The sequence below is a fragment of the Dermacentor variabilis genome, chromosome 8, assembly GCF_050947875.1.
Source record: "Dermacentor variabilis isolate Ectoservices chromosome 8, ASM5094787v1, whole genome shotgun sequence".
Classification (NCBI taxonomy): Eukaryota; Metazoa; Arthropoda; class Arachnida; order Ixodida; family Ixodidae; genus Dermacentor; species Dermacentor variabilis.
Window position 1 is genome coordinate 167,242,537 of NC_134575.1, and position 23,680 is coordinate 167,266,216.

The 23,680-nt window shown below is 43.7% G+C and overlaps 1 protein-coding gene across 1 annotated transcript in view; it reads right to left on the minus strand.

Annotated features, from left to right (window-relative positions):
- Positions 1 to 2,713: 2,713 nt before the first annotated feature.
- The window catches only part of LOC142590708 (uncharacterized), a 134,736-nt gene continuing 113,769 nt past the window's right edge, over positions 2,714 to 23,680 (minus strand). Inside the window, exon 3 of the mRNA XM_075703125.1 lies at positions 2,714 to 3,025. Within this exon, the coding sequence (XP_075559240.1) occupies positions 2,875 to 3,025 (151 nt within the window). The 3' untranslated portion in view covers positions 2,714 to 2,874. The remainder of the gene's footprint in view (positions 3,026 to 23,680) is intronic.

Consider the following 23,680-nt stretch of genomic DNA (forward strand, 5'->3'; position numbering starts at 1 on the left):
GCGTCGCGCAATGCGATTGAAGGCAAACCTGTCAGCGCAACACGTGATCACACGTCAAAGTGCGCGTTGGTTTCAGTGTTCCCGCTCTACAGGCAGCGCCACGGCAGAGCAGCCGAACAAGCACGCACCGAGTAAAAACTACTGGTATAGCTACTCGGAACGAAACGTCTCAGCAAATCTCTATTATTGCTCCGTGGTCTCGACGCAAGACGTCACGTGTTGGGCCAGCACTCAGCATAGAAACTGGCTACACGGAGCATTCGCTCGCCAAGGCTGGCTGCGCGACGTAAGGCTCTCTCCTAAATTTTCCTTTCTCTATGCGTGTGGACAGCGTTTCAAATGGATTGGATGCAGCGTTGACGTCCGTACGGCTATGGCTCAAAAAATGCAAAACACTTGCATTTACTTTGAATTGTGCTTCAACTGTGTGTGCCTCAAGAGGTTATAAAACAATTTTGCTTTCAGTAGCGCACAATTGTCCTTTTATTAAGCATTTAATCTAAAATAAAGTTGTCATAAGGGTTCTTTAGGAATAAAAAACAAGCAAAACATGCTACCGGCAAAGATGAAGGGTGCTGATTAGGCTGTTTAAGAAACGTCGAGGGTTCTTGCCCCCATTCACATAAACTGTCAGGTCAGTTTGACGTCCGGACTTAGGAATAACTTCAGTTTCGAACCTTCACTTACAACGAGTACATAGACAGAGGGACTGAAAGAACGACGAAGACAAGTGCTGAATCTAACTGATTTTTATTTTGAGTAACAAGCATATACACCAAGACAGCAAGATAAGAGCGCCCCCTCCGAAGCACGAAGACAGCACGAGTACACATTCAAAATTCACAGGAACCATCACCGCCTCCTTAAGATGAAGAAGCGCGCATGTACGACGTCAGAAAAGCAAGTTCTTTATCTGTTAATGCAATTGGCGCCTTACTAACCGAGTCATCTGCAGCGATAACTGCTGCTTCAAAGATAAGTCTAGTGTTTTCATTAGGATGCCTAGCTAAGATACTAGCCTTTTCAAAGAGCGCAATACAGCCGCGTTGTGCGCAATGGACACCTACAAACCCTTCCCGCCATTTGCGCACTTCGTTGCTATTTTCTTGCAATCTAACATGTAGACACCTTAAGGAGGCGGTCATGGTTCCTTTGAATTTCGAATGCACACTCGTGCTGGCTTGGTACTTTGTAGGGGCGCTTTCGTCTTGGTATATATGCTTGTACTCATAATAAAAATCAATTGGAAGTCAGCGCTTCTCTTTGTCGCTCTTTCGGTCCCTCTGTCTATTTACGCGCTGTAAGTGATGTTGCCAATGGAATACCAACTAGCCCGTACCCAAATCCTGCTTCAGTTTGGAATAATCTTTCGTTATCATGCCACAGAGCACGATCCTGCGTGACGGTGCATTTATACGCAGTACCATATCGCTCTGTGGTTTTTGCAGCGACACGCACTACTTGTCCCTTGTTGCTCTTCACTGCGATATGGTGCGCTAGTTGGTAATGCACACTGCAGTAACAACAACGCGATAAATGGAGACTCAGGCTCAGACAAAACAAGCGTTTATAGACAGCGCAGGTGTCGTGTGTGTTTCAGTCCTCGTTTCTAACACTGCTTCCACTGCAAGTCTCTGCGCTGTCCTTCTCACCTACAGTGCGAGGGCCACGCATACGGTAACACGGTGGCGGAGGCTGAGTCAACGCTCATCGAATGACCGCAATAGAAATGACCATGTTCTACCGTGGACCTCTTTGCTATCGTTCACGCATATAGGTTGCGTTGTGCACCATGAAGCTTACGTGCAGAGGGACGCGTGGCAGTAAATTAGGGCGGACACGATCACGGCCACATCTTTTCACGCTGTTGCTGCATTTAGGGGTTAAAATGTTGCCAGTAACTTAACTATCGTCACGTAATTTGCATGCAAAACTAGGAGCACTTGTCTAAGTTACCAGCTGAAATTACAACTCCACATTAATCCACCTTAATTCTACTTTGGGAGTGGGCCAGATCGTTCTTTTTTTTGTGTGTGTGTGTGGTGTGTGGGCCTCAGCGTCCACACAACGCCATCACTGTTCACCGTGGCATGTCGCAGTGCGAGTCACGAAATCTCCAGCGCCGGGAACGTGACGCCCTCACTTGGTGCCGTGGCTTTGGCCACCACCGGATGACAACTCCAGATTCAACACATTGGGAAGCATTTAGTTCTCTTCAATTATTATCCGCGACCCCCGAATCAGGCACCAGCATTGCGATGAATTATCCTATTAGATTTTTGTTGCCACACACAACGCTGCGGTAGAAGACCCGTCGCCGTCCAAGTAAGGTACCTAGGTGAGTTTTAGGCAGTGCCATTTCCCCTTTCCCGCTCCTCTTCATCTGCCTTCTACATAGAGCGCCACTAGCACCCTCACAAGATTTTGGCAGACTCGACGCGCGTGTCAAGACAAAGAGCTTCTGTATTTTTAACGTACTACATTCATTATTAGTTCTCGTTTTGAAACTGTTTTCCGTGCAGTAAATTAATATACACGCGTATGTTGCGCAAACCATGTCTCAGGAAAAAGCTTAGGACACTTTTCATGTCACTTGACAGCAGTAAGCTAGCCATGTACGGGCAATGCTGGAAGAGCGGGGGATGAGGAGAACGGCGGATAAATGAAAGAATGATGTTACCTTGAAACTTTTTATCTAGGAACTCATCGACCTAAAGACATACATGTGCAGCGCTACCAACCTTTTGTGAAAATATGGGCAGTTCATTTATTTTCTATCACAACCACATCCATGAGTGAGTACATCGTATTGAGTCACTCTGAATTGTGTCATTTTTTTGTGGAGAAAAGGTATGGTATGGAGGTGCGAAATTATCAAGTGTGCTTGGCCAGAGGATTGACTTGTGCAGAATCTTGCACCGACTGGAGATGCGGGTGACAGACGATCTTTTCGCAGCAGGCTGGAAATGCTCCCGTTCCGTGTGTCACGTGACATCCGGCATGCGGCAAACCGACAGCGATGCACCTGGTAGGCAGAGGGGAGGGAGGAAAGCAACGCAACACGTCAGTGCTTCGTAACATACACGGACTGCACCATCATCACGGGAATCGAAACTGACGTTCTGTAAGGCGTTTCACAAATACTTTGCAGCAGTAGCGAATGTACGAGGCGTACACGGGCAATATCCTTGCGCAGCGGAATATAGTTCCGCACGTAACTAAAATACACATTGGTTGCTGTAGATAATTTTATTTTTGCTCGCTACGTGATACGGTACAGCGATACATGACACCGTAGGACTTGTGTGCATGCACTGTCATATTCCGCGAACTACTGTGACGGCTTCCCGCGGTAACCAAAATAGCAACCCTAACCATGATCACCTAGCAACATGGCAACACCCGTACCGCGCCAACCGCCTGCTTCGATCCGAATTCGCGTTTGTTACTAGTTCTCCCCCTGTGAGCAAAAAACAAGAGGAAATAACCGTAATCGGTAAGTCCCATCTCAAAATGAGGTGAAAGCAGTAGGTATACTTTCTCGCAATTATTCAGATCGGCTGTTTCTTTTCACGCCGCTAGGGCTGCAAATACGGCACCGATTCGTAAACTTGATTCGTTAAATTCATTTCAAATTAGCAGATGGCGCCACAGCATTAGCACTGGTAATGTGTTGACTATGCGCAACGCTATAAAAGTCTCACTGTTCACCGCATCATTAATTTGCTACCACGCTCTACACTCTAAGCAGTTTTACAGCTTTATGGATATATACAGGGTGTTTGGTTGTCGCATACCTAACACTTTCACATGTAAGGGGTAAGACCAAATTGTTGATGGGGACCAATGATGGCATCTTTTTTGCCCACTTTTTCTTGCAAGTAAATATGATGACAGTTGAGACAGGCCACATGAAAAGTGATTTAAATAAAGCTTCACGTCCATCCCTGTGAAATTTCCTTGTCAGAAATTTCTATACTGCTAAGGCTGTCTAAACAATTACATAGTCTTCAACTACGTCTTTTGTCATCGCACGGGTAGTTAGAGCTCCATTGCCCTCTATACATGTTTAAAGTCCTAACGGTAGGGATGCTACCTGAGTGACAAGTAAACACCCGTAACGGTGTAAACATTTTCACAGTAAAGCACGATAGGTGATGACAGTAGCGAGCAAGCGCCAAGTAGACGCCAAGAAGACGCTATGGTGCAGCAAGGGTATTGACCCTTACTGTCAGGCTCAGCAGGCTGCAGGGAAAGCGTACAATTGAATCATCGCCGTCACATGCGTGTGAACGCAGCTTATGTTTATGGTGGTCGTAGCATTTTTTGTCTCAAACACCAACCATGGAGGCAGGATAGCATGCAATCGCTCAGCAGAAAACGCGGCGCGGATGAGCACATCTCGAGGGCCATTTGGCCTTCCCATGGAGTAAGAATTCGTGTAGCCTCCAGAGTACTGCAAACAAGTACTGCGATAGAGACATGATCGTCGCCTGCACAATAGTCATATATACACCTACAAAAAGAAAGCTTCTGCACATGGTGTTAGAACGCTTGCAAAAGTTCGCCCGTATACTTTAGTTCGCCCTTTTTCATGTGCTCACCATCTCTCTCTTAACGATAACTGCACTCACTGGCTATGGCTTGGGATAACGCATGCCCTAACCACTTAGCTCCACTGGACACACTTAAAATGAGGCCATCCGTGCTCGCAATTTGCCGCTAACTCCGGTGCAACCCATCTGCACTCTCGAAATAAAAGCCATATTGTACCTTTGATGCCGAGACGACGGAAAAGGGGTTGTGCCAATTCTGAAAAGCAATGAGGCGACAAAAACATGAAAGAAGCCTTCACGTGTAAGCGGGGCGTTGTCACCTCTGGGGACTTGAACTTCACAGAAAACCAGACAAGATTCGTTTAATGCGTCTTTTCAATAAAAAATAAATTCTGACGTTCTGCGTGCAAACGAACACAATCTGTTTATGAGACACGCTGTAGTGGGGCACTCTTGTATTATCATTGGTACGTACGGTTATTGAACGTGTAGCAAAATCGAAGCACATCAGCGTTCTTGCATTTCGCCCTCATGAAATTACGGATGATGCGGCCTGGATCAAACCCGCAGCCCGGAGCTCAGCAAAGCAACGCAACAGTCACTAAGCTACTGCAGCGGCCTTATTTATTCATTTACCCCCGCCGTGGTTGCTCAGTGGCCATAATGTTGGGCTGCTGAGCACGAGGTCACGGGCTGGAATCCCGGCCACGGCGGACACATTTCGATGGAGTCGAAATGCGAAAACACCCGTGTACTTAAATTTAGGTGCACGTTAAAGAACCCCAGGTGGTCGAAATTTCCGGAGGCCTCCACTACGGTGCGCCTCAATGAAAGTGGTTTTGGCACGTTAAGCTCCATAATTTATATTTATTCATTTACAAACACCTGGCAAACTCCAAATAGGTGTACTATGTGAGTAGGGGCAGTACATAATAAATGTCACATCACATCCCTTTACTACCTTAAAGACCCCCTTTAGGGGATCTTACATAAAGGGTGCGCTGACAAATAAGGTCACAATTTGTCTTTATACTGAAAAGTGGGCAGTGATGTTTCCTGCAAAAATTCATGGACACGTGATAGCTGCACTGTCTCGGGAAGGTGATTCCAGTCCACTGCTGTACGAAAAAAAAATGAAGCAGCGAAGGGGGTAGTGGAAGCACGTTAGCGTGCAATTTGATACGGATGGGCTGTGCAGTGGGATATGCGCGTCGGTGGGATGATGTAGGGCGCACGTTTGTGCAGCTGCGGAAAACCTTGTGAACGAAACAGGCTGGCGATGCGGCAGCACACGAAAAGATTTGGAAGACAATTTCGCGTTTATGCTTATGCCATATGAGTATGAAGAATGAATACGCCTACTGGCACGATTTTTCACGGTTCCCAATTCGTTGATTAAGTATACCTGCTGCGGACTCCCCATGGGCACGGCACATTCTAGTTTAGATCTCATTAGATACGCGAGAAGTTTTATGTCCTGCGGGGCGTGACGCAAGTGACGCTTTAAAAGACCGAGACATCTGTTCGCTGATGAGATGACCTAGGTGACCTGTGCGACCCAAGAAAGATCGTAGGGTAAGGTACTTATAGGAATGGACTTCTTCAACAGAGGAGTTAGAGATTGCGTGCAAAAAAAAAGCAAAGGATTACGCTGGCGTTTAAATGAAACCAGTTTTCGTTTAGTGAGATTAAGCTTAATTAGCCGAATATCGTACCACTCCTGTACAGGGTTAAGGTCACTTTAGAGCGCAATTCGATCAGAAAGGTTAGTAATTTATTGATTGCTTTATTTATTTATTTATTATCCTCAGGACCCGAGGGCATTACAGAGGGTAGTGGGTACGTTCGATAAAGTAGAAAACGAAAAAAAAAAAACAGCAGCACCTTTGTATAAAACTAAAAAGAAAGAAGAATAGGTTACACAAATACAATAAAGCAAATTAACAAGAAATAGCGCACAGTAGATGGAGAAACAAAGAAGAAGAAACGCTGAGCGTAAAAAGCATAAAGCGATCTTATCAACGAAGAAAGAAAACAAAAGAAGCGACAGTCAGAACAGTAATATATGCCTACAAAACAAAGATTGGTGCGATCAAAGAAAAGGCTAAGCAAATATAAAAAGAGTGACAGTGCATCCAAGACCACTCGTGCAAGGACGGTTGCGACGTCTCACAGCGGCTTTGAGGCAGCACTTCAAACCACCTGCAAAGTTCGGGTACATTTTTATGTATTGTTTCGTGCCTCGTATAGCACGTCGGCGAGGCCATTAGCAGCTGGGAGATACGGTGAACAATACGTGATTGTCATTCTTCTATCTCCCGCCCACTTTGCAAGCTTTTTGCTTCGAAAAGCAAGTCCGTTATCTCCCGCCCACTTTGCAAGCTTTTCGCTTCGAAAAGGAGGTCCGTTATCACACACTAAGATCTTTGTGCTTCGAAAACACCCAGCCTTAAGAAGAGCGATGAAGCTGTTGGCGTCTTCTTTTCCTGCCCTGACCATAACAATCCTTGTACATTCATCAATAGCAAGCAAGAAAGCTTGTGTTTTCCTGACGCCTTCCCCTTTCTGAGTTCCGCGATATCCAAATGAACGACTTCGAACGGTATACTTGAATGCTTGGTGGTTATCATTATATCTGTGGACTGCCTGAACTTGACTTTATTCTTCTGGCACAGATGACACTTTCTGATGTAGTTCCTGGTATCATCCTTCATGCCTGGCCATGTAAATCTCTTGAGCAGATTATTGCACGTGCGCCAGAAGCCATCATGCCCGCGGGGTCTTGGGGTGTCATGGTAGAGATGCAGTATTTTGGGAACCATTGTGCCTGGAACATGATATTTGCCATCGATAAACTTCATTTCTTCGGTGCCCTCCCAAATTTCCACGCGTTTAATTTCTTGAGGGTAGTGAAACATGTTCAGTACCAGCAATCTGGGCAGTGCATCAGCAATGGCGAGGAGACCGGGGCGATGGTAAATGACGAAATGAAACTGTTGGAGATCATTTCCTCATCTATCGATGCGTCCTCTTGGGATGTGTCATGCCAAGAAGGTGAGTCAGTGCCTGGTGACCCGTGAAAAGGGTGAATTTCGCACGTTCTATGTAAGTTCAAAAATACTGCACAGCTTTCAATATAGCCAGTGCTTCTTTTTCTGTTGTAGAGTAGTTGATTTCAGTGGGCTTCAGTGTATAGCTGTAGTAGCCGACTACATAATGCTTTTGGTGCTTAGTCTCCGATGATTTCTGGTAGAGAGTGGCGCCGGTCGCAGAATATGACACATGTGTACTCAGCACAAACGGCAAGAAGTCTGGTATCTCTAGGATAGGGTCCGACGATACCATTCTCAAAAGTTCACCGCACGCAATCTCACAGTAGTCATCCCGCTGGTAAGGTATACCTTTCTGCATCAAACGTGTGAGACATCTCGTCTTAATGGCATAGTCTTTGATGAAGCCCCTGAAATATCTGGCTAGACCTAGGAAAACACGCAGTGATTGTATACCATAGGGTTTCACCAATTTTGAAATTACTTCAACGATTCCTGCTTTGTACTTTTCGTGGACCCGTCATGAACTATTTATTTATTTATTTATTTCAAATACCTTAGAGGCCCTATGGGGGCATTTTGTAAGGAGGGTTACAAAATCAAGGCAAATCAAAATCAAGTGCCTTCTTCCAAGGAACACCAATTTTTTTGGAATAAGGCACTTTATTTTGATGTTCACTTTGAGATGTGCAAGACTGAGAGCGTTCAAAACTTGTGAAAGGTGTTGCGTATGTTCCTCCTTTGTTTTCGAATAAACAAGAACCACGGCTATTGTCTCTAAATGCCAGAAGTATTAAGAATAAAACTAACACCGTTGAACTACTACTCCTTTCCTATTACCCGCACATTCTTGTTCTTTCAGAAACATGGTTACATGATCAAATAGGTAACGATGAAAATATTCCCCCTGGCTATCACATTTTTAGAAGGGATCGTGGTTCAAGGGGCGGGGTTGTCGCCGTTATTGTGAAGTCATTTGTCCTGTCGTTTGTGTTTTTTTCTTGAGTCCTGGTCTTCTGCGCCTTGCCTTTACTACTTCAAGCATGAACCAACTAGCACACGCCAGAGTTTTTCTTGACCAAATTCCGGATCACGAAAGCCTGTTTTTACATGTGTCATGTTGGGGCTTCACCTTCTTATTATGCGCGATATATCGTGCTCCTGATTCTCAATTAACATTTCTTGAAAGCTTATGTGACCACTTGTTAACCAAGCGTGAAAAAAATGTGATCATGACGGATGATTTCAATCTACCAGGCTTGGACTGGAGGAGTTTAGCTTACAGGAGCTGCGCCTCTGGTGATGTAATTATGGACACCATGTCTGCTTTAAACCTTAACCAAATTGTGCGTGACTGTACCCATAAAAACGCTGTCTTAGATTTGTTCTTTGCCAGTGAATTGTTCTCTAATGATGAACTCTGGGTTGAGCCTGGTATTTCTGATAACCATTTGCTTTCTTTTCCTGGTCGTACCACTTGCGTTGATAGTGCTCGAAATTTGTCTCTTGCCTACGTCCATGATTTTGACCGCGGTGACGACGCTTCTATTACTGATTATTTGGATGATGTACTGCTGCGTACTAATGAGGGTGATGTACACAGCTTGTGGGAACGCCTCAAGGAAGGGATATTATTTTGTATCAAAAATTTCGTACCTCAACGGAAAGTGAGAAATGAGTGTCGAAACCAATGGGTGCGTCGTGATATTATTCAATTGAAGCGGAGACTTCAACGTCTTCGGCGACATCATTCTACATCTTCTCATTATTTGCAGAATTTGAAAGATGAATTATCACAGAAACTCTCTACTTCGAAATCCCATTATTTTCAGGTTACTCTTCCTTCATTCATAAAACAGATCCCTGCAAGTTTTGAAATTACCTTGGTCATCAAAAAGAGGTCATAAGGGAAATTAAAAGTGATGATGGGAACCTCGTTACCAATGAGAAGAAAATAACTCACCTCTTTAATGGATACTTTCAAACTGTTTTGGGGGGGCCTTTCAGATATGGTTTTTGATGCACCGAAACGATCCATCGATCCTGGCGAGGTTCCTGTCGTTACCACAGAAGGGGTTTTGTCTTTGCTTCGTAGAATAAATATTATGAGAGGTCATGGTCTTGACGGCATTCCAAGTGCTTTTTTAAAGCTTTATGCGGACCAGATCTCGGAGCATCTTGCTAAAATTTTCACTTTATCTCTACAAACCAGTGAGTTGCCTAAGGATTGGAGGAAGGCTCGTGTTGTACCGATCCATAAAAAAGGAGATAAGTTACTCGTGACTAATTACCGACCGGTATCAATTATTTCTACATCCTGCAAACTTCTAGAGCACATCGCGGCCCACTTTATAAATGACTTTTTAAAGGAAAAGGTTATCCTATCACCTTTTCAGAATGGGTTCAGGAAGGGCATGTCAATCACCACTCAATTAATTACGATGGTTCATGACTTTCTCAGCGTACTGGATAACTCGGGACAGATCGATGTTCTTTTTCTCCATATGGCGAAAGCTTTTGACAAGGTACCGCATTCAATGCTTTTTTATAAATTGCAATTGATTGGTCTTTCGCTGTATCTTGTAGAATGGGACAGAGCATACTTAAGTGGCAGAACGCAGTCAGTTGATGTGAATGGCGCCCTTTCTGAATCGCTTGCGGTTGCTTCCGGTGTTCGTCAGGGTAGTGTTTTAGGACCTTTGCTGCTTTTAATATATATAAATGATTTAGTAAATGTAATTCCATGGTGTGTCAATAAGATTGTTCGCAGATGACTGCGGAGTATATAAAGAAATAACATCAATAGAAGACCATCAATTGCTCCAAGAATCTTTGCTTAAGATATGTCTCTGGTGTGAGGAATGGAATATGGATTTACACATTGCTAAGAGTATGCTTCTCCGAGTTACGCGAAAAAGAAATGTTAGCTAATACCAATATTGCCTCCACAACAGTAACATTAGCGAGGTCTCACAATATAAATATCTAGGAATAACTCTTAACAACCGATTAACCTGGGGCGCTCATATCTCTGAGATCTGTTCAACGCATTCTCGAAGCTCTGTTTCTTGAGGCGAAAATTAAAACATACTCCTAGCCATATTGAGCTCTTGGCTTATAAAACTTTCAGCTGGTCCAAACTTGAATACTCCGTAATTTGGGACCCCCACACTAAGAAAGACATCCATGAATTAGAGCTCGTTCAGAGAAAGGAAGTACGTTTCATTTTTTATAAATACAGGTCAGACTCCCCAACGCAGCTTATAAAGGACAATAATATCCAGTTGCTTAGTACACGTAAAAAACTGAAGCGGATTTCTTCCCTTCATAAAATTTTGGCAGGAAAGCTTAGCATTGCTGCCCCCTCATTCCTCAGACAGTCCACTACTCGAAGGACCCGCCTTATAGCGAACACTCATTACAGCCTATATTTGCTAAAACAAACTCATTTAAGCACAATTTCTTCCCTCAAACAACTGCTGATTGGAACGCCCTTCCTGAATCGGTTTTTCGGTCTCCTGACGTGAAACAGGCCCTTCAAATTTTGGTTCTTCAGTAGAAAGGAAACAATTTTCTTATGGGAAATCTCAATATTCATTGATTTCGTTTCTGCTCTGTAATCTTTAAATTTTTGATACTGTTGTATGTCACATGCAATGTTTTTTTTTCTTTTTTTTGCATGTACGTGCAGTTATGATTTGTGTTTTTTTTTTGCCCCTCCTGCTTGGGCCACTTCTGGCTTGCAGTATTGTGACATTAATAAATAAATAAATATCATCAATTTAAACGTTGGAGAACATGCCCAGGTATGACTTCCGGGTTTCATTCATAATTTTCTGAAACCACGCTGGGGAGTTCTTCCAGCCGTAGGGTATTCGATTATACTCATACAAGTCGAATGGTGTAATGAACGCAGTGTACTTTTTCATTTCTTCAGTCAATGTAACTTGCCAGAAACCCTTGAAAAGGTATAATCTTGAAAACCAACGACTACCACCGGTCTTGTCAATTATGTGGTCAATCCTCGGCATTGGGTAACGTATCAGCTCAGTTTGTTGATTAAGAGCTCGGTAACCTGTGCAAGAACAGACAGTTCCACCTTCATTCGAAGCAATAGTTATGAGCGATGCAAATGATGATACTGATGGTCGAATGATGCCAGCGATCACTATCGCTTGTAGCTCTGCTTTCAACCATATGTTCTTTTCTCGTCATACGCAGTTCTTCTAACCACCGCTTTGTTTGCAAGGTCGAAAGGAACCGCATGAAATTTTATTGCTGGTGGGTAGTTCCCTTTGCATAAAAGCTCTGGGAATGCTGTTTTATGTCATCCTCACAGCAAATTTGCTTTAGGTGTCCAGGTACCTCTAGATTGATTCTTCTTGTTAAGTAGTCTTCAATCAAGACTCTGTCGTCCCAGTAGATGTTCATCTTTAAATTTTTCACATCAAGGCGGGACAACAGAAAGTCATAACTTACATCCAGCAACACTAATACGTCTGTCTGAATACTGTGACCGTGAAATTCACCTTGACTACAGTCGCTCACTCATTACGTTAGCTCACAGTCCCATCGTATGCCTTGACGCGCAGGGCCCTGCCACTATGCAGGCGGCTGACGTGCACTGGATCCTTATTTATTAGGGACACAGATGCTCCACTGTCCAGGAGGGCTTTCAGATCAATGCCATCAACTTTGACAGGGACGTGAAGCGAGCAAATGGACACTACGAACACGGTATTATAAATTTGAGGCTTTTCATCGACACTGACTTGTTTCTGTGGCAACAATTGAAGTATAGCCAGGTCCTTCAGTGTGGCCCGTTGAAAACTGCCCTCGACACAATCTGCAAGAGGAAATGAACTTGCTTTTAGGGTATGTGTTCGGCTGGGTGGAGGAACCCTTCGTTGACAGGCGTTGAACCAATCTTTTGTGTTCAGCTCACTTGAATTAGAAATGTCTCTTGTTCTGCAGGCCTCTAGTTCTTGCGTCGACTCTGTTCTTGGTAGCAAGAATTGTATGCACTGAAGAAGGTCTTCAAATGTGACTGGTGCTTTTATCTGAGCTTGGTTTCGTACATCCGCAGATAGTCCTTGTGTAATTAATGCTGTAACGGCCGGCCATGTGAGCTTAGGTTCCGCTTCACACAACAAACGGCATTTTTCGAGTAAGTACTCTAGCAAAGAGCCACAATGGTACGTAAAGCGTAGAGCCGCATCCCAACTTTCAACAGGGTTTTGATGGAAAACCGTCATTTTTGGATTGTAAAACTTTATTTGTCCAACAGATGTAGGGAAGGCTTTAAGTCTTCCCACCTAGACGACGGCCAGGAGTCCTTGGACCCTAGCGGCGATTTCGGCCAGTTGGACGGTCTTCAGTTGAATCTCCGGATCGGAGCTGAGTAATAAGGTCTCCCATTGTTCTAAAGACTTTATTCTTCCCTCAGAGGGAGCCTGTGGGCATTCCCACAGAATGTGATTAAGATTAGCCCTGGCTTTACATAGCTTACACTGGCTGGAGTACTGACCCGGGTAGTAGAGGCTGCACGACACCGGGCTTGGAAACGAGTTGGTTTGCAGGCGACGCCAAGTGGAGGCCTGGCTCTTGTTTAAGGATGCATCAGCCGGAGGATATTTAACCCGCCCTAGTCTGTAGTGTTGTGTGATTTCTCTGTAGCACACTAAGCGGTCTCGCCCCGTGAAGCCTTCGGCTAGCCCACCAGCTCGGAATGTAAGTCCTCGAGCTAATTCGTGGGCCGCCTCGTTCCCAGCGAGGGAGGCGTGCGCAGGTGCCCAGATTATTTCAATTTCCCTGCTATCTCTGCAGGTCTGCAGGATTCTGTTCGCCTCGGGAGAAATTCTGCCTCTGGCAAAGTTCATCACCTCAACCTTAGAGTCGCTTACTATAATTTTGGCTGAAGTACTTGCAATTGCAAGTGCTATGGCAGATTCTTCTCCAATCAGAGAGCAATCCGTTGGAACTGTGCCACTGGCTATCAGTCTAGTTTCAGCGTTCGCTACAGCTAGGGCCATGCGGCCGTTGCCATAGTCCGCAGCATCAACGTAGAGCACGTCCTTCGAGTTTTTGAAACGCTTCTCAAGAGCCTCAGCCCGTTTCTCTCTGCGTTCCTTGTGATGGATTGGGTGCATGTTTTGAGGTAGTGGTGGGATTATTAGTCGGTTCCGCACGCTTCGCGGCAGGTCGACTTTGATGCCTTCCTGCCCCTCATAGTTTATGCCTAGCCTAGCTAGGATTTTCCTGCCCGTAGGGCTTCCCGCAAGTCTCTCATACTGCGAGATCCTCACTGCTTCAATAATCTCCTCAAGAGTGTTGTGGAGCCCTAGGGCTAAAAGCTTTTCATTTGCAGTGCGGATGGGAAGCCCCAGCGCCTGTTTATACTTTTACGTATGATGCCCTCAATCTTCTCCTTCTCGAATGACCTAAAATTGAGGAAGGGAGCAACATAAGCTATTCTACCTATCACAAAGGCCTGGACTAGCCTAACTAGATTCGCTTCTCTCAGCCCGGACCGCCTGTTGGCGATCCTGCGGAGCAGCCTCATGGTCTGCAGTGCGCAGCCGTCTAGTTTCCTTATTGTTTCGCCATTAAAGCTGTTGGCCTGAATCAAAAGTCCCAGAACTCTGATTTTGTCCACTTTTGGAATGGGGATCCCCCCAGCTGTGAGAGAGATTTGCGGTTCCTCCTTACTGGCCCTGCCTTTCGGCTGGTATAGAAGCAGTTCCGATTTTTGCGGTGAACATTTAAGTCCCCTAGGTCCGGCGTAACCTTCAACTGCCTGGATAGCCCTTTGGAGGGTCTCCTCTATTTGGGCATCGCTGCCCCTAGCTATCCACAACGTAATGTCATCAGCGTATATGCTGTGATTTAGTCCTTCAATAGCCTCCAGTCTTTCAGGGAGTTTGATCATGGCCACATTGAAAAGAAAGGGCGAGAGCACAGAGCCCTGTGGGGTCCCTTTGCTGCCTAAAACCGTCAAAAAATTTGTTTTCCAATTGTTCGAGCAAGCCGGTAGCTAATCCAAAAACTGCATGTCATAAGATTTTCTAGCAGTAACACAGAGGTAGCGACGCATATTATGAATCTTATCGTCATAGAGCCACCAATTCTTTTCACATGCGCATTCCTAAAGACAAAGCCAGTAATCGGGACTCGCGGAGATTTCTTCGAATATATCCGGTTCCACACTGTTCCGTTGGAGGTTGTGCAACCTGAGGAGAGTTGATATAATCGGGCTGTGATGCGTCATGTTTCCTTGCTGTTGCTCGATGACATTCAAAATAAGGCTCACCTCCGCTGATGTTTCCTGTTTAAGGGTGCGTCGGTGCGAGGGCTCCAGGACCAACTCCACAAGCTCCTGCAGCTGTATGTCCACTTTAACGGTTCCCGTCTGCAGACGTTCTTCGCTCCCGCCGTGGTTGCTCAGTGGCTATGGTGTTGGGCTACTGAGCACGAGGTCGCGGGATCGAATCCCGGTCATGGCGGCCGCTTTTCGATGGCGCCGAAATGCGAGAACAGCCGTGTACTTAGATTTAGGTGCATGTTAAAGAACCCCAGGTGGTCAAAATTCCCGGAGTCCTCCACTACGGTGTGCCTCATAATGAGAAAGTGGTTTTGGCACGTAAAATTACGTTATTTATTTTTTTTAATTTCTTCGCGACTCATACAAGCTCCTTCTAGCATCACTTCGATGAGGTTGGCCGTTGTACATCCCAAGCAAGGTCTTTCGCAGGTTCACCTTGCTCTTGGTAACGGCTAAAAGATACGCCCAGTCGTGACTTTGGGTCAACCAAGTCACCCAAATGTTCGCTTCGACGGCTGCGCCAAAATGTAACGTTCGTAAAGTGATTCACTTAGAGGAACACTAAAGCGAAGCAATAAATCAGTTTAGATTAATGAAGCATTGTTTGAGAACCCTGCAGGCAGTCATTTCAAAAAAATAGTTTGATTATTAGACGAGAAAATGAAGGTGCAATCATCAGTGTTTGAATTTCGCACCGAAACCCCAGCGCCGGTACGTCAGCGTGACGTCAGGGATTCAAAGCATGTTTTCGCATTTGGGCCGCGTTGGCTGTATGAAGGTTCCCGCAACTTGCCATGTTTAATATCTTGTTCCTTTAGAACACAATGTAGTCAATCTGTACCGCTATATATAATTAGTAGGCCCTGGAAGATGCCGTGAAAATCCAAGACGTCACAGCCCCCAGGTGCGGGAATTTAAGTAGGCGTCGCCAGCCGTATTTCGTTCGTGCACTTTTTCTGGCTTACCAAACGTCTTATAGTTGTAAGAGTGGTGTTTTTGGTGTAGTAGAATGGTAATTTATTGATGCAAAAGAAATCGTTTTTCACTTTAGTGTCCCTTTAAACGCATATGTAAAGAGACGGGTGTCGTCCCACATTTCAATCTCCTCCACCCTAGTCTCTTCTTCTTCCTCCTCGTTTTATCCCTCCTCATCGTCTTCTAGGACTCTTCTGGAGCAGACCGTTTCAGTAACCTATCAGGTAAATCGTTAATATAAATGAGAAAAAGCAAGGGTCCCAGCACAGAGCCTTGCGGCACACCTAATTCAACTGTAGAAGTGGCAGAGGAAGTGTTATTAGCTGTGACAAATTGTGAATGATCGCTGAGAAAACAGTGCAGCAATTCACGAACATTAGGATCAAGAAAAAGTTTACTTAGTTTTAATAAAAGCAGTTGATGAGAAACCTTCTCAAACGCTTTCGAAAAATCTAGGAATATAAAGTTAACAATGGAACCCTTGTCAAGTGTCGAATTTAGATCATATGTAAACGATAAAAGTTGAGTTTCACAGGAAAGTTGCTTGCTAAATCCATGCTGATGTTCTGTAAAAACCGCTTTTGACTGTTGCAATGATGCAAGGTGGGAGTTAACGACATGTTCCCTAATTTCACAGGGAATACACGCAAATGAAATGGGCCGATAATTATATGGCGAATGGCTATCCCCAGACTTCTGCCAGGGAATTTCCTTCCCGACCTTCCAGTCTTCCGGAATGCAGGCTGTCTGATCAGATTGGTGGAATAGATTAGAAGGCATTATACCGCTGTACGCTTTAGTACTGATTATTAACTTCTAATTTATATTATCAATGCCACATGATGAAGAAACTTCTAACTTATCTATTATTCTTTCTATGCCAGCGATATCAAAGAGAGTAGGTTGCATCGGTAAAACGTCAGTACCGGGATAGGTAGGGGTTACAGAACACACATTTTTGGAAAAAGCAGAAACAAATTCAGAGTTAAGAACATTTGCGCATTGATCAAGTTCTATTAGTTGATCGCTCGAGTCTTTAAGGTTGATATCTGAGTTGCCTTTTTAGTTGACTACACTCCGAAATTGCCTAGGATTAGTAATTATAAGAGATGGTAATGTAGCATTGAAAAATAAATCATTGGCATGCTCGAGAGTGTATGTTTTTGTATTCGGTAGCCACGGCCTGATAAGTAGTCCAACGTTCTTGAGTACCAGCTAGTTTTGCAGAGCGAAAAATGTGCTTTTTCTTACTGCTGAGCCTTTTTAACAATTAAGTGAACCATGGCGATTGCCAGTTTAACGTAATGACTTGCGGGGAACATATTTCTCTATGAGTGATGAAACTTTTTCTTTGAATAAGTTCCAGTTAGTATTCACGGAGCGATTACGAAAGTTAGGCAAGTAATTATCTAAAAGGCAGAGAGCTCATGGTTAATAGTATCAAAATCAGCATGTCTATAGCCACGGATCTATTTTTTGTAGCTACTCTTGTGAAAAAGATCAGGCGTAGTAGTGAGTACTAAATCGAGGATGTTTGAAGTAGTAGAAGTAATTCTAGAAGCCTGCATTACAAGTTGCGACAGGTTGAAATCATTGCACAAATTAATATATCTGTCGCCTTCCCTGAAAAAGAAAGGATGAAACCAGGAATGCATATCAGACCATACTATATTAGGGAAATTAAAGTCACCTAGTAAAATGAACGAGCTATTCGGATAGCGCAGTGCAATCATATGGATGACATTATGAAGCTCTTCAGCAAGGGCAGGTGAACAGGACGGCGAACGATAACAAACGCCCAGTATCAATTTCTTAGAGCACGTTTGTACTTCAACCAAGACAAGTTCTAAATCGTTAGTAAGATGGATAGGAAAAGATGAAACAGCGTCAGAGACTGCTATAAGCACGCCTCCTCCTCACCTAGCACCCCTGTCACGCCGGTAAATCTTATAGTGATTTTTTTACAATCAAACAGTTCTCTACTAACAATCTTCGCGGATGACCAGATTTCAGAAAGACGGATCTATTTATTTATTTATTTATTTATTTATTTATTTATTTATTTATTCATTTATTTATTTATTCATACTGTCGATCCCATCAGGGAACATAACACGAAGGGCATACATAGTTATCTTGCAGTGTAACAATAATGATTAGCGCAATATTAAGATTACACATAATAGACATGCAATTAGCAGAGACAGACAATGTATTGGGCGGAAAAGTAACGTTGTACACTGTAATGATGTTACGAAACAAAACAAGAAGTAATCAAAAGGTAGAAAATCTACAAAGGTGAACAAAATCGTAGGGATAAATTACACTATAACACACATCATTAAATTTAAGAGTAACAAGAGGTAATAAGGTAGTCTGTAAAATACCAATGGTGGTAAGCAATAATCACTACAGGAAAAGAAGTAAACAATTTGCATAAATAAGCAATAGTACTCAGTAATGGCAAGTAATAAAAGTTATAAAAGTGAGGTATACACAAGAGGTATTAATCAATAAGATACGTTTAACGTGTCGTTAAAGAAATTGTGATTATGTACACAATCTAATGAAATAAAATGGCACAAAAATAAATGGTGACACAGGTACGTCATAACTGTGAAGCACGCAATTCATTTTCGGCTAATGTCAATAAAGTAGTTAACAATGAGCTGTTTGTAATACTAGGGTCCAGCTTATTCCATTCACGTGTCATTAAAGGGAAAAACGAATGCTTATGGCTTATGGCTTTCCGTATGAAATAGGTGTTCGTTTAATGATAGTAAATGTTTATGTCGGGTGAGTCTTGTTTGTGCTAAAGATAAGTATTTGGAACTGTCTATTTTCAATTCATTATGAGTAAGTTGATACATAATTTTTAATCGTGCAAGCTTGGCTCGTTTTTGTAAGGTCAGTATACCGGCCTGTTTTAGCAATTCTGTGGGTGAGTCTGTTAAACTATGTTTGTTGTAAACGTATCTTAGTGCCTTCCTTTGAATTGCTTCTAGTTTGTTAAGGAGTTCTTTGGTGAAAGGACACCAAACAACGTTAGCATACTCTAATACAGATCTGACAAATGTGTGATATGCTCGTAGTTTTGTGTTTGGGGGTGCTAGTCTAAGACGTATGTTCAGGAAAAACATTATTTTTTTGTGCGGTCGAGGTAACGTTCTTAACATGGCGCTCCCATCTGAAATCGTGTGTTAATGTTAAGCCAAGGTACTTGTACTGCTTTACTTTGTTAAGTGTGGCGTTATTTATAGTGTAGTTAAATTCTGATGCGAGCTTTTTTCTAGTAATTGATAAAATAGCTGATTTCTTAATATTTAAAGTCATTTGCCATTCGTTACACCATTTGTACACAGCTGACAAAGCGTCGTTCAAGGCCACATGGTCATTATGAGAATTGATTACCTGATACAGAACACAATCATCAGCAAAAAGTCTAGCATTGACTCGAATATTAGAAGGCGGATAATTAATGTATGTGAGAAATAAAACTAGAGCCAGAACACTTGCTTGTGGAACTCCGGATCTTACACTAGATTTCATGGAATATTGCTGGTTAACTTCTACAAACTGAGTGCGGTTAGTAAGGTAGTCTTTGATCCAGTTAAGAATAGGACCCTTTCCCAAGGTAAGTTCGAGTTTATATATAATTCCTTATGTGTTACGCGATCGAACGCTTTTGAAAAATCCAGAAAGATTACATCGATTTGTTTCTGTTGGTCAATACTTAACGATACATTGTGGACAAGCTCAATTTGTTGTGTGACTGTGGAAACTCCTTTGTAAAAACCATGCTGACAATCTGTTAGTATTTCTTCCTGTTCAAGATGTTTGGTTATGTGCTTTAAGATAATGTGCTCCAGTAGTTTACAAACAGTGCATGTTAGTGAGATTGGTCTGTAGTTAGCGGGTTCTGTTTTACTTCCCGATTTATGAATTGGTTTCACTTTAGCTCTTTCCCAATCCTTAGGGAGGGTACCTGAGGAGATTGATTTGTTAAAAATTATTAATAAATACTTCGCCATCCATTCAGCGTATCTGCGAAGGAATGCATTTGGAATATTATCAGGTCCTGGTGATTTCTTTGGGTCTAAGTTAAGCAGTAAGTTAAGTACGCCTGTTTCGGTTAGTGTGAGTGGCTCTAGTGGCTTATTTCTAGAGAAGCCTGCTTGTGGTAGCGTGCCGTCGTCCTCAGTGAAAACGAAGCAGAAGTAGTCGTTAAGCAAGTTAGCAGAGTTCCTGTTATCTTCATTTTAGGCTTGGTTGTCGTTAGGATTCTTTTGGTTAATGTAGCTCCAGAACTTTGTGCGAGCAGTTATCAAAAAGTTTGTGAGTGTATTAGTAAAGTAGAACTGTTTGGCTGCCTTAATTTTTCATTTCACAAGTTGGATAGCTGCGCTGAGATTTTCATGCGTAAATAGTAATGGGTTAGTTTTCAGCCATTTTCGCATTCGGTTTAATTTACGTTTCGCATGTATAATGTGACGCGTTATCCATGGATTACGCCTAGTAAGTTTCTTTTTTCCAGTTGGTATGTAATTGGTTATACAATGAGATATAATGACGTTAAATGCGAGCCACAATGTATCGATGTCTGTATTGCTGTTATGGGAAAGTTACAAAAACGAGTGGTATTCATTAATCATGTAATCAAGTATACTAGTGTCGTTAGCTTCACTATAGTCGGGGTAAGCGATGATTTCCTGAGGGGTAACGCTGTCATGAAGGGGTATAGTGCAATGGGTAATTTTGTGATCCGAAATACGATCTCGTAAGCTTAACCTTGTTTCGTCATTTATGAAGTCATTGCTGATTAATATTAGATCTAGTATGGAACAGCTGGATCCCTGTACACGTGTAGGTTAAGTTACAAATTGTGTAAGGTTTAACGATAACATAAAGTCAAGTAACACATCCGCACAGGGTGAATGATGATGCATTGTTTGCCAATTCACTTCAGGAACGTTAACATCACCTCTGATTATTATTCTGGATCCTGATTCATATTGCTGAGTATATTCATGCAATCGGCGCATATTGTCGAGGCCGGAAGAAGGACTGCGATAGACGCAGCCTACGACAACAGTATGAGATGCGAAGCGCAGTTTACAAAAGATAGCCTCAACGCCCGCAACATCCGGTAACATTAAAAACAGGATTCCTTTCTTTACTAGAATGGCCACGCCACCGCCTCGTGTTGTCCGGTCTTTCCGGATGATAGCGTAGTTGGCAGGGGCTATCTCAACATCTTTCACATCAGCTGTTAGGCAGGTTTCTGTTAGTGTTAAAAAGTCAGGTTCATATGCGAGAATCAAGGCTTCAAGGGAATCCGTTTTTTTTTATATGCTACGGGCATTTATGTTCAAGAAGGATAAGTTGGATATCAAGTTCGGCGTGAACGTAGGCTTCGAGGGCAGTGTTGCTGGTTTTTTTAGATCAGGATTGACGGAACCTGGTTTCAAAGGAGCTATATTATTATTTTCGTCGTCCCAGTAGAACATATCGCCATTGATTCGTAGTTTGTCATAAATTAGATTAATTTTATCACCGGATTCTTTCCTTGGTTAGGCAGAATTCCATAACTTCTTTCTTAAGTCTCGTACGCGAGGCGAAAAATCTTCGGAGATCGAAAAACTTGACCTCTTTAGCTAGAAACAGTTTCTCAAGATTTTAGTTTTATATCTAAAGTCGAGAAGTTTAAAAATTATTGGTCTTGTTTTAGTGGTATCCTGCCCGCCTAATCTATGAATACGTTCGATACTTACAGCTTCGAGTTTCAGGACATTTTTGACGATTTTTTTCATTTACTGAAAGTTGTAATGGGTCTTCATTTTCCTTGTCCTCTTCTGGCACATCATACACAATTATATTGGATCGTCTGGAGCGGTTTTCAAGGTCGTCTAGTCTTAGTTCCAGCGTTGAAACGACTTTCTTTAGTTTAGTTACTTTCTCCGCGCAAGACGAAATCTCTTTGTCTAGGGTTTTATGTTGCTCTAGTTTCATGTCTATTGCGGTTAAACGCTGTTTCTTAATTTCTTTTAAATCCTTCAGGATTTGTTGTAGTTGCCACGAAATTTCGGGTGTATCAGGCCCCGGGTTTGTTTCTATATGTTCCAGCCAAGAACGTTACAGTTAAATTCAAATTGTCGCACACGACTACATCTACATCGGCAGAACTCGCAGCTCTCCATGCCGCTATGATGTACATCACCGAAGAGCCAACAGAGAAATGGGTCGTATTTTGCGACGCTAAGGCAGCCCTTCACAGCATCAAGTCCACATTACGTCACAGAACATACGAGCAGATGACATCTGACATCAGGGAACTGCACCACCATGCTCTGAAAAGAGAACACCACATTATATTTCAGTGGATTCCTGCTCACTGTGGCATCGTCGACAACAACCTAGCTGACAAGGCTGCCCGGTGTGCCCACGAAGATACCAAGACGCGCCCAACACCTTTGGCGAGGTCGGACGCTGCAGAGAACTTCGCCTTTGCGCGCAAGAAGTCACAAGAACTCTGGATTTCAAGTGCCTTCAATTTGCAGATTACGTAAGCTGGACCCCACGCTACGGCTATAACTGCCATCTAGCCTTTCCGGCGGCGAAACAACCTTGTTGTGTCGCTTGTAGCTGGGAGTGGCGTTTACGAACGCATACTCCTACCGTATGGGAATGGCCGAGAGCCCGATGTGCGACTCCTGTGGGTGCGAGGAGACCATCCATCATCTATTGTTTACCTGCTCTCGCTACGATGTCCAACGCGTCTCTCTGCGGGCAACTTTACGCTGACTGGACTCGAGACCGCTCACCGAGTCAAAGATACTCGGACCGTGGCCACACCCGTCACTGGCTCGAAAAGCGATTCGTGCACTAGTGCAGTATTTGAAGAGCACTGGCTAAAGAGACCGTTTATAGTGTCCTTGTGTATGGTGTCCCTCCCACACGTACGTACTCTCTCCCTTTCTGCCTCTTTCTATTCCCCTTTCCCCACCCCCAGTGTAGGGTAGCAAACCGGATGCTGTTCTGGTTGACCTCCCTGCCTTTCCTACCCTTGTTTTCTCTCTCTCTCTCTCTCTCTCCAGCTAGTAGCAATAATTTGACGAGATCCACTATGTCAAAGATTAGTTCACACAGCAGCCCAGGGCACGGCAGCACAACTAAACAAAGCTCGTTCGAATGCATGCAATCTTTAAAGTGCTTTTTTATCTGCACGAACTCGTTATGTCGGCGTCAGAAGCGTCGATAGCAGAGCAAAGATCGTCACGTTTTAAAAGTATGCTTCAAATATTTGTGAATAAAAGCGAAAATTGCTTAATGACCGGTAATTTTTATCCAATGCCCCTCGTGAAGAGCTATTCAGTGGTAAGGAGGAGGAGGAGGAGGAGGAGGATGGAACTTTATTATTGCAGAAACCGTTGCGCGGGTTATTCCTGGGTGGTTCCCTCTGACATGGCTCCACTGGCGATCGGGGCTCGCCGGGCCAGGCCGAAGGTCACCAGTTGGCTTCCCAGGTCCACGTCGGTGAGTCTCGCCTCCCAAGACCACGTAGTAAGTGTGTGTGCGGTGATTCGCGGTGAAATTGCGTCGCCCGGACGGTCGGTACATTCGTGTGTTATGTGCACGAGTGTCGCTGTGTGGTTGCTACACCAGGGACATGTCCGGTACGTATATCTGTCTGGGGAGATTGCGTCTAGACGAGACAAATGTGGGTATATGTTCGTTTGCAGGCGGCGACAATCCCTTGAACTGAAGTTTATTGAGAGTTT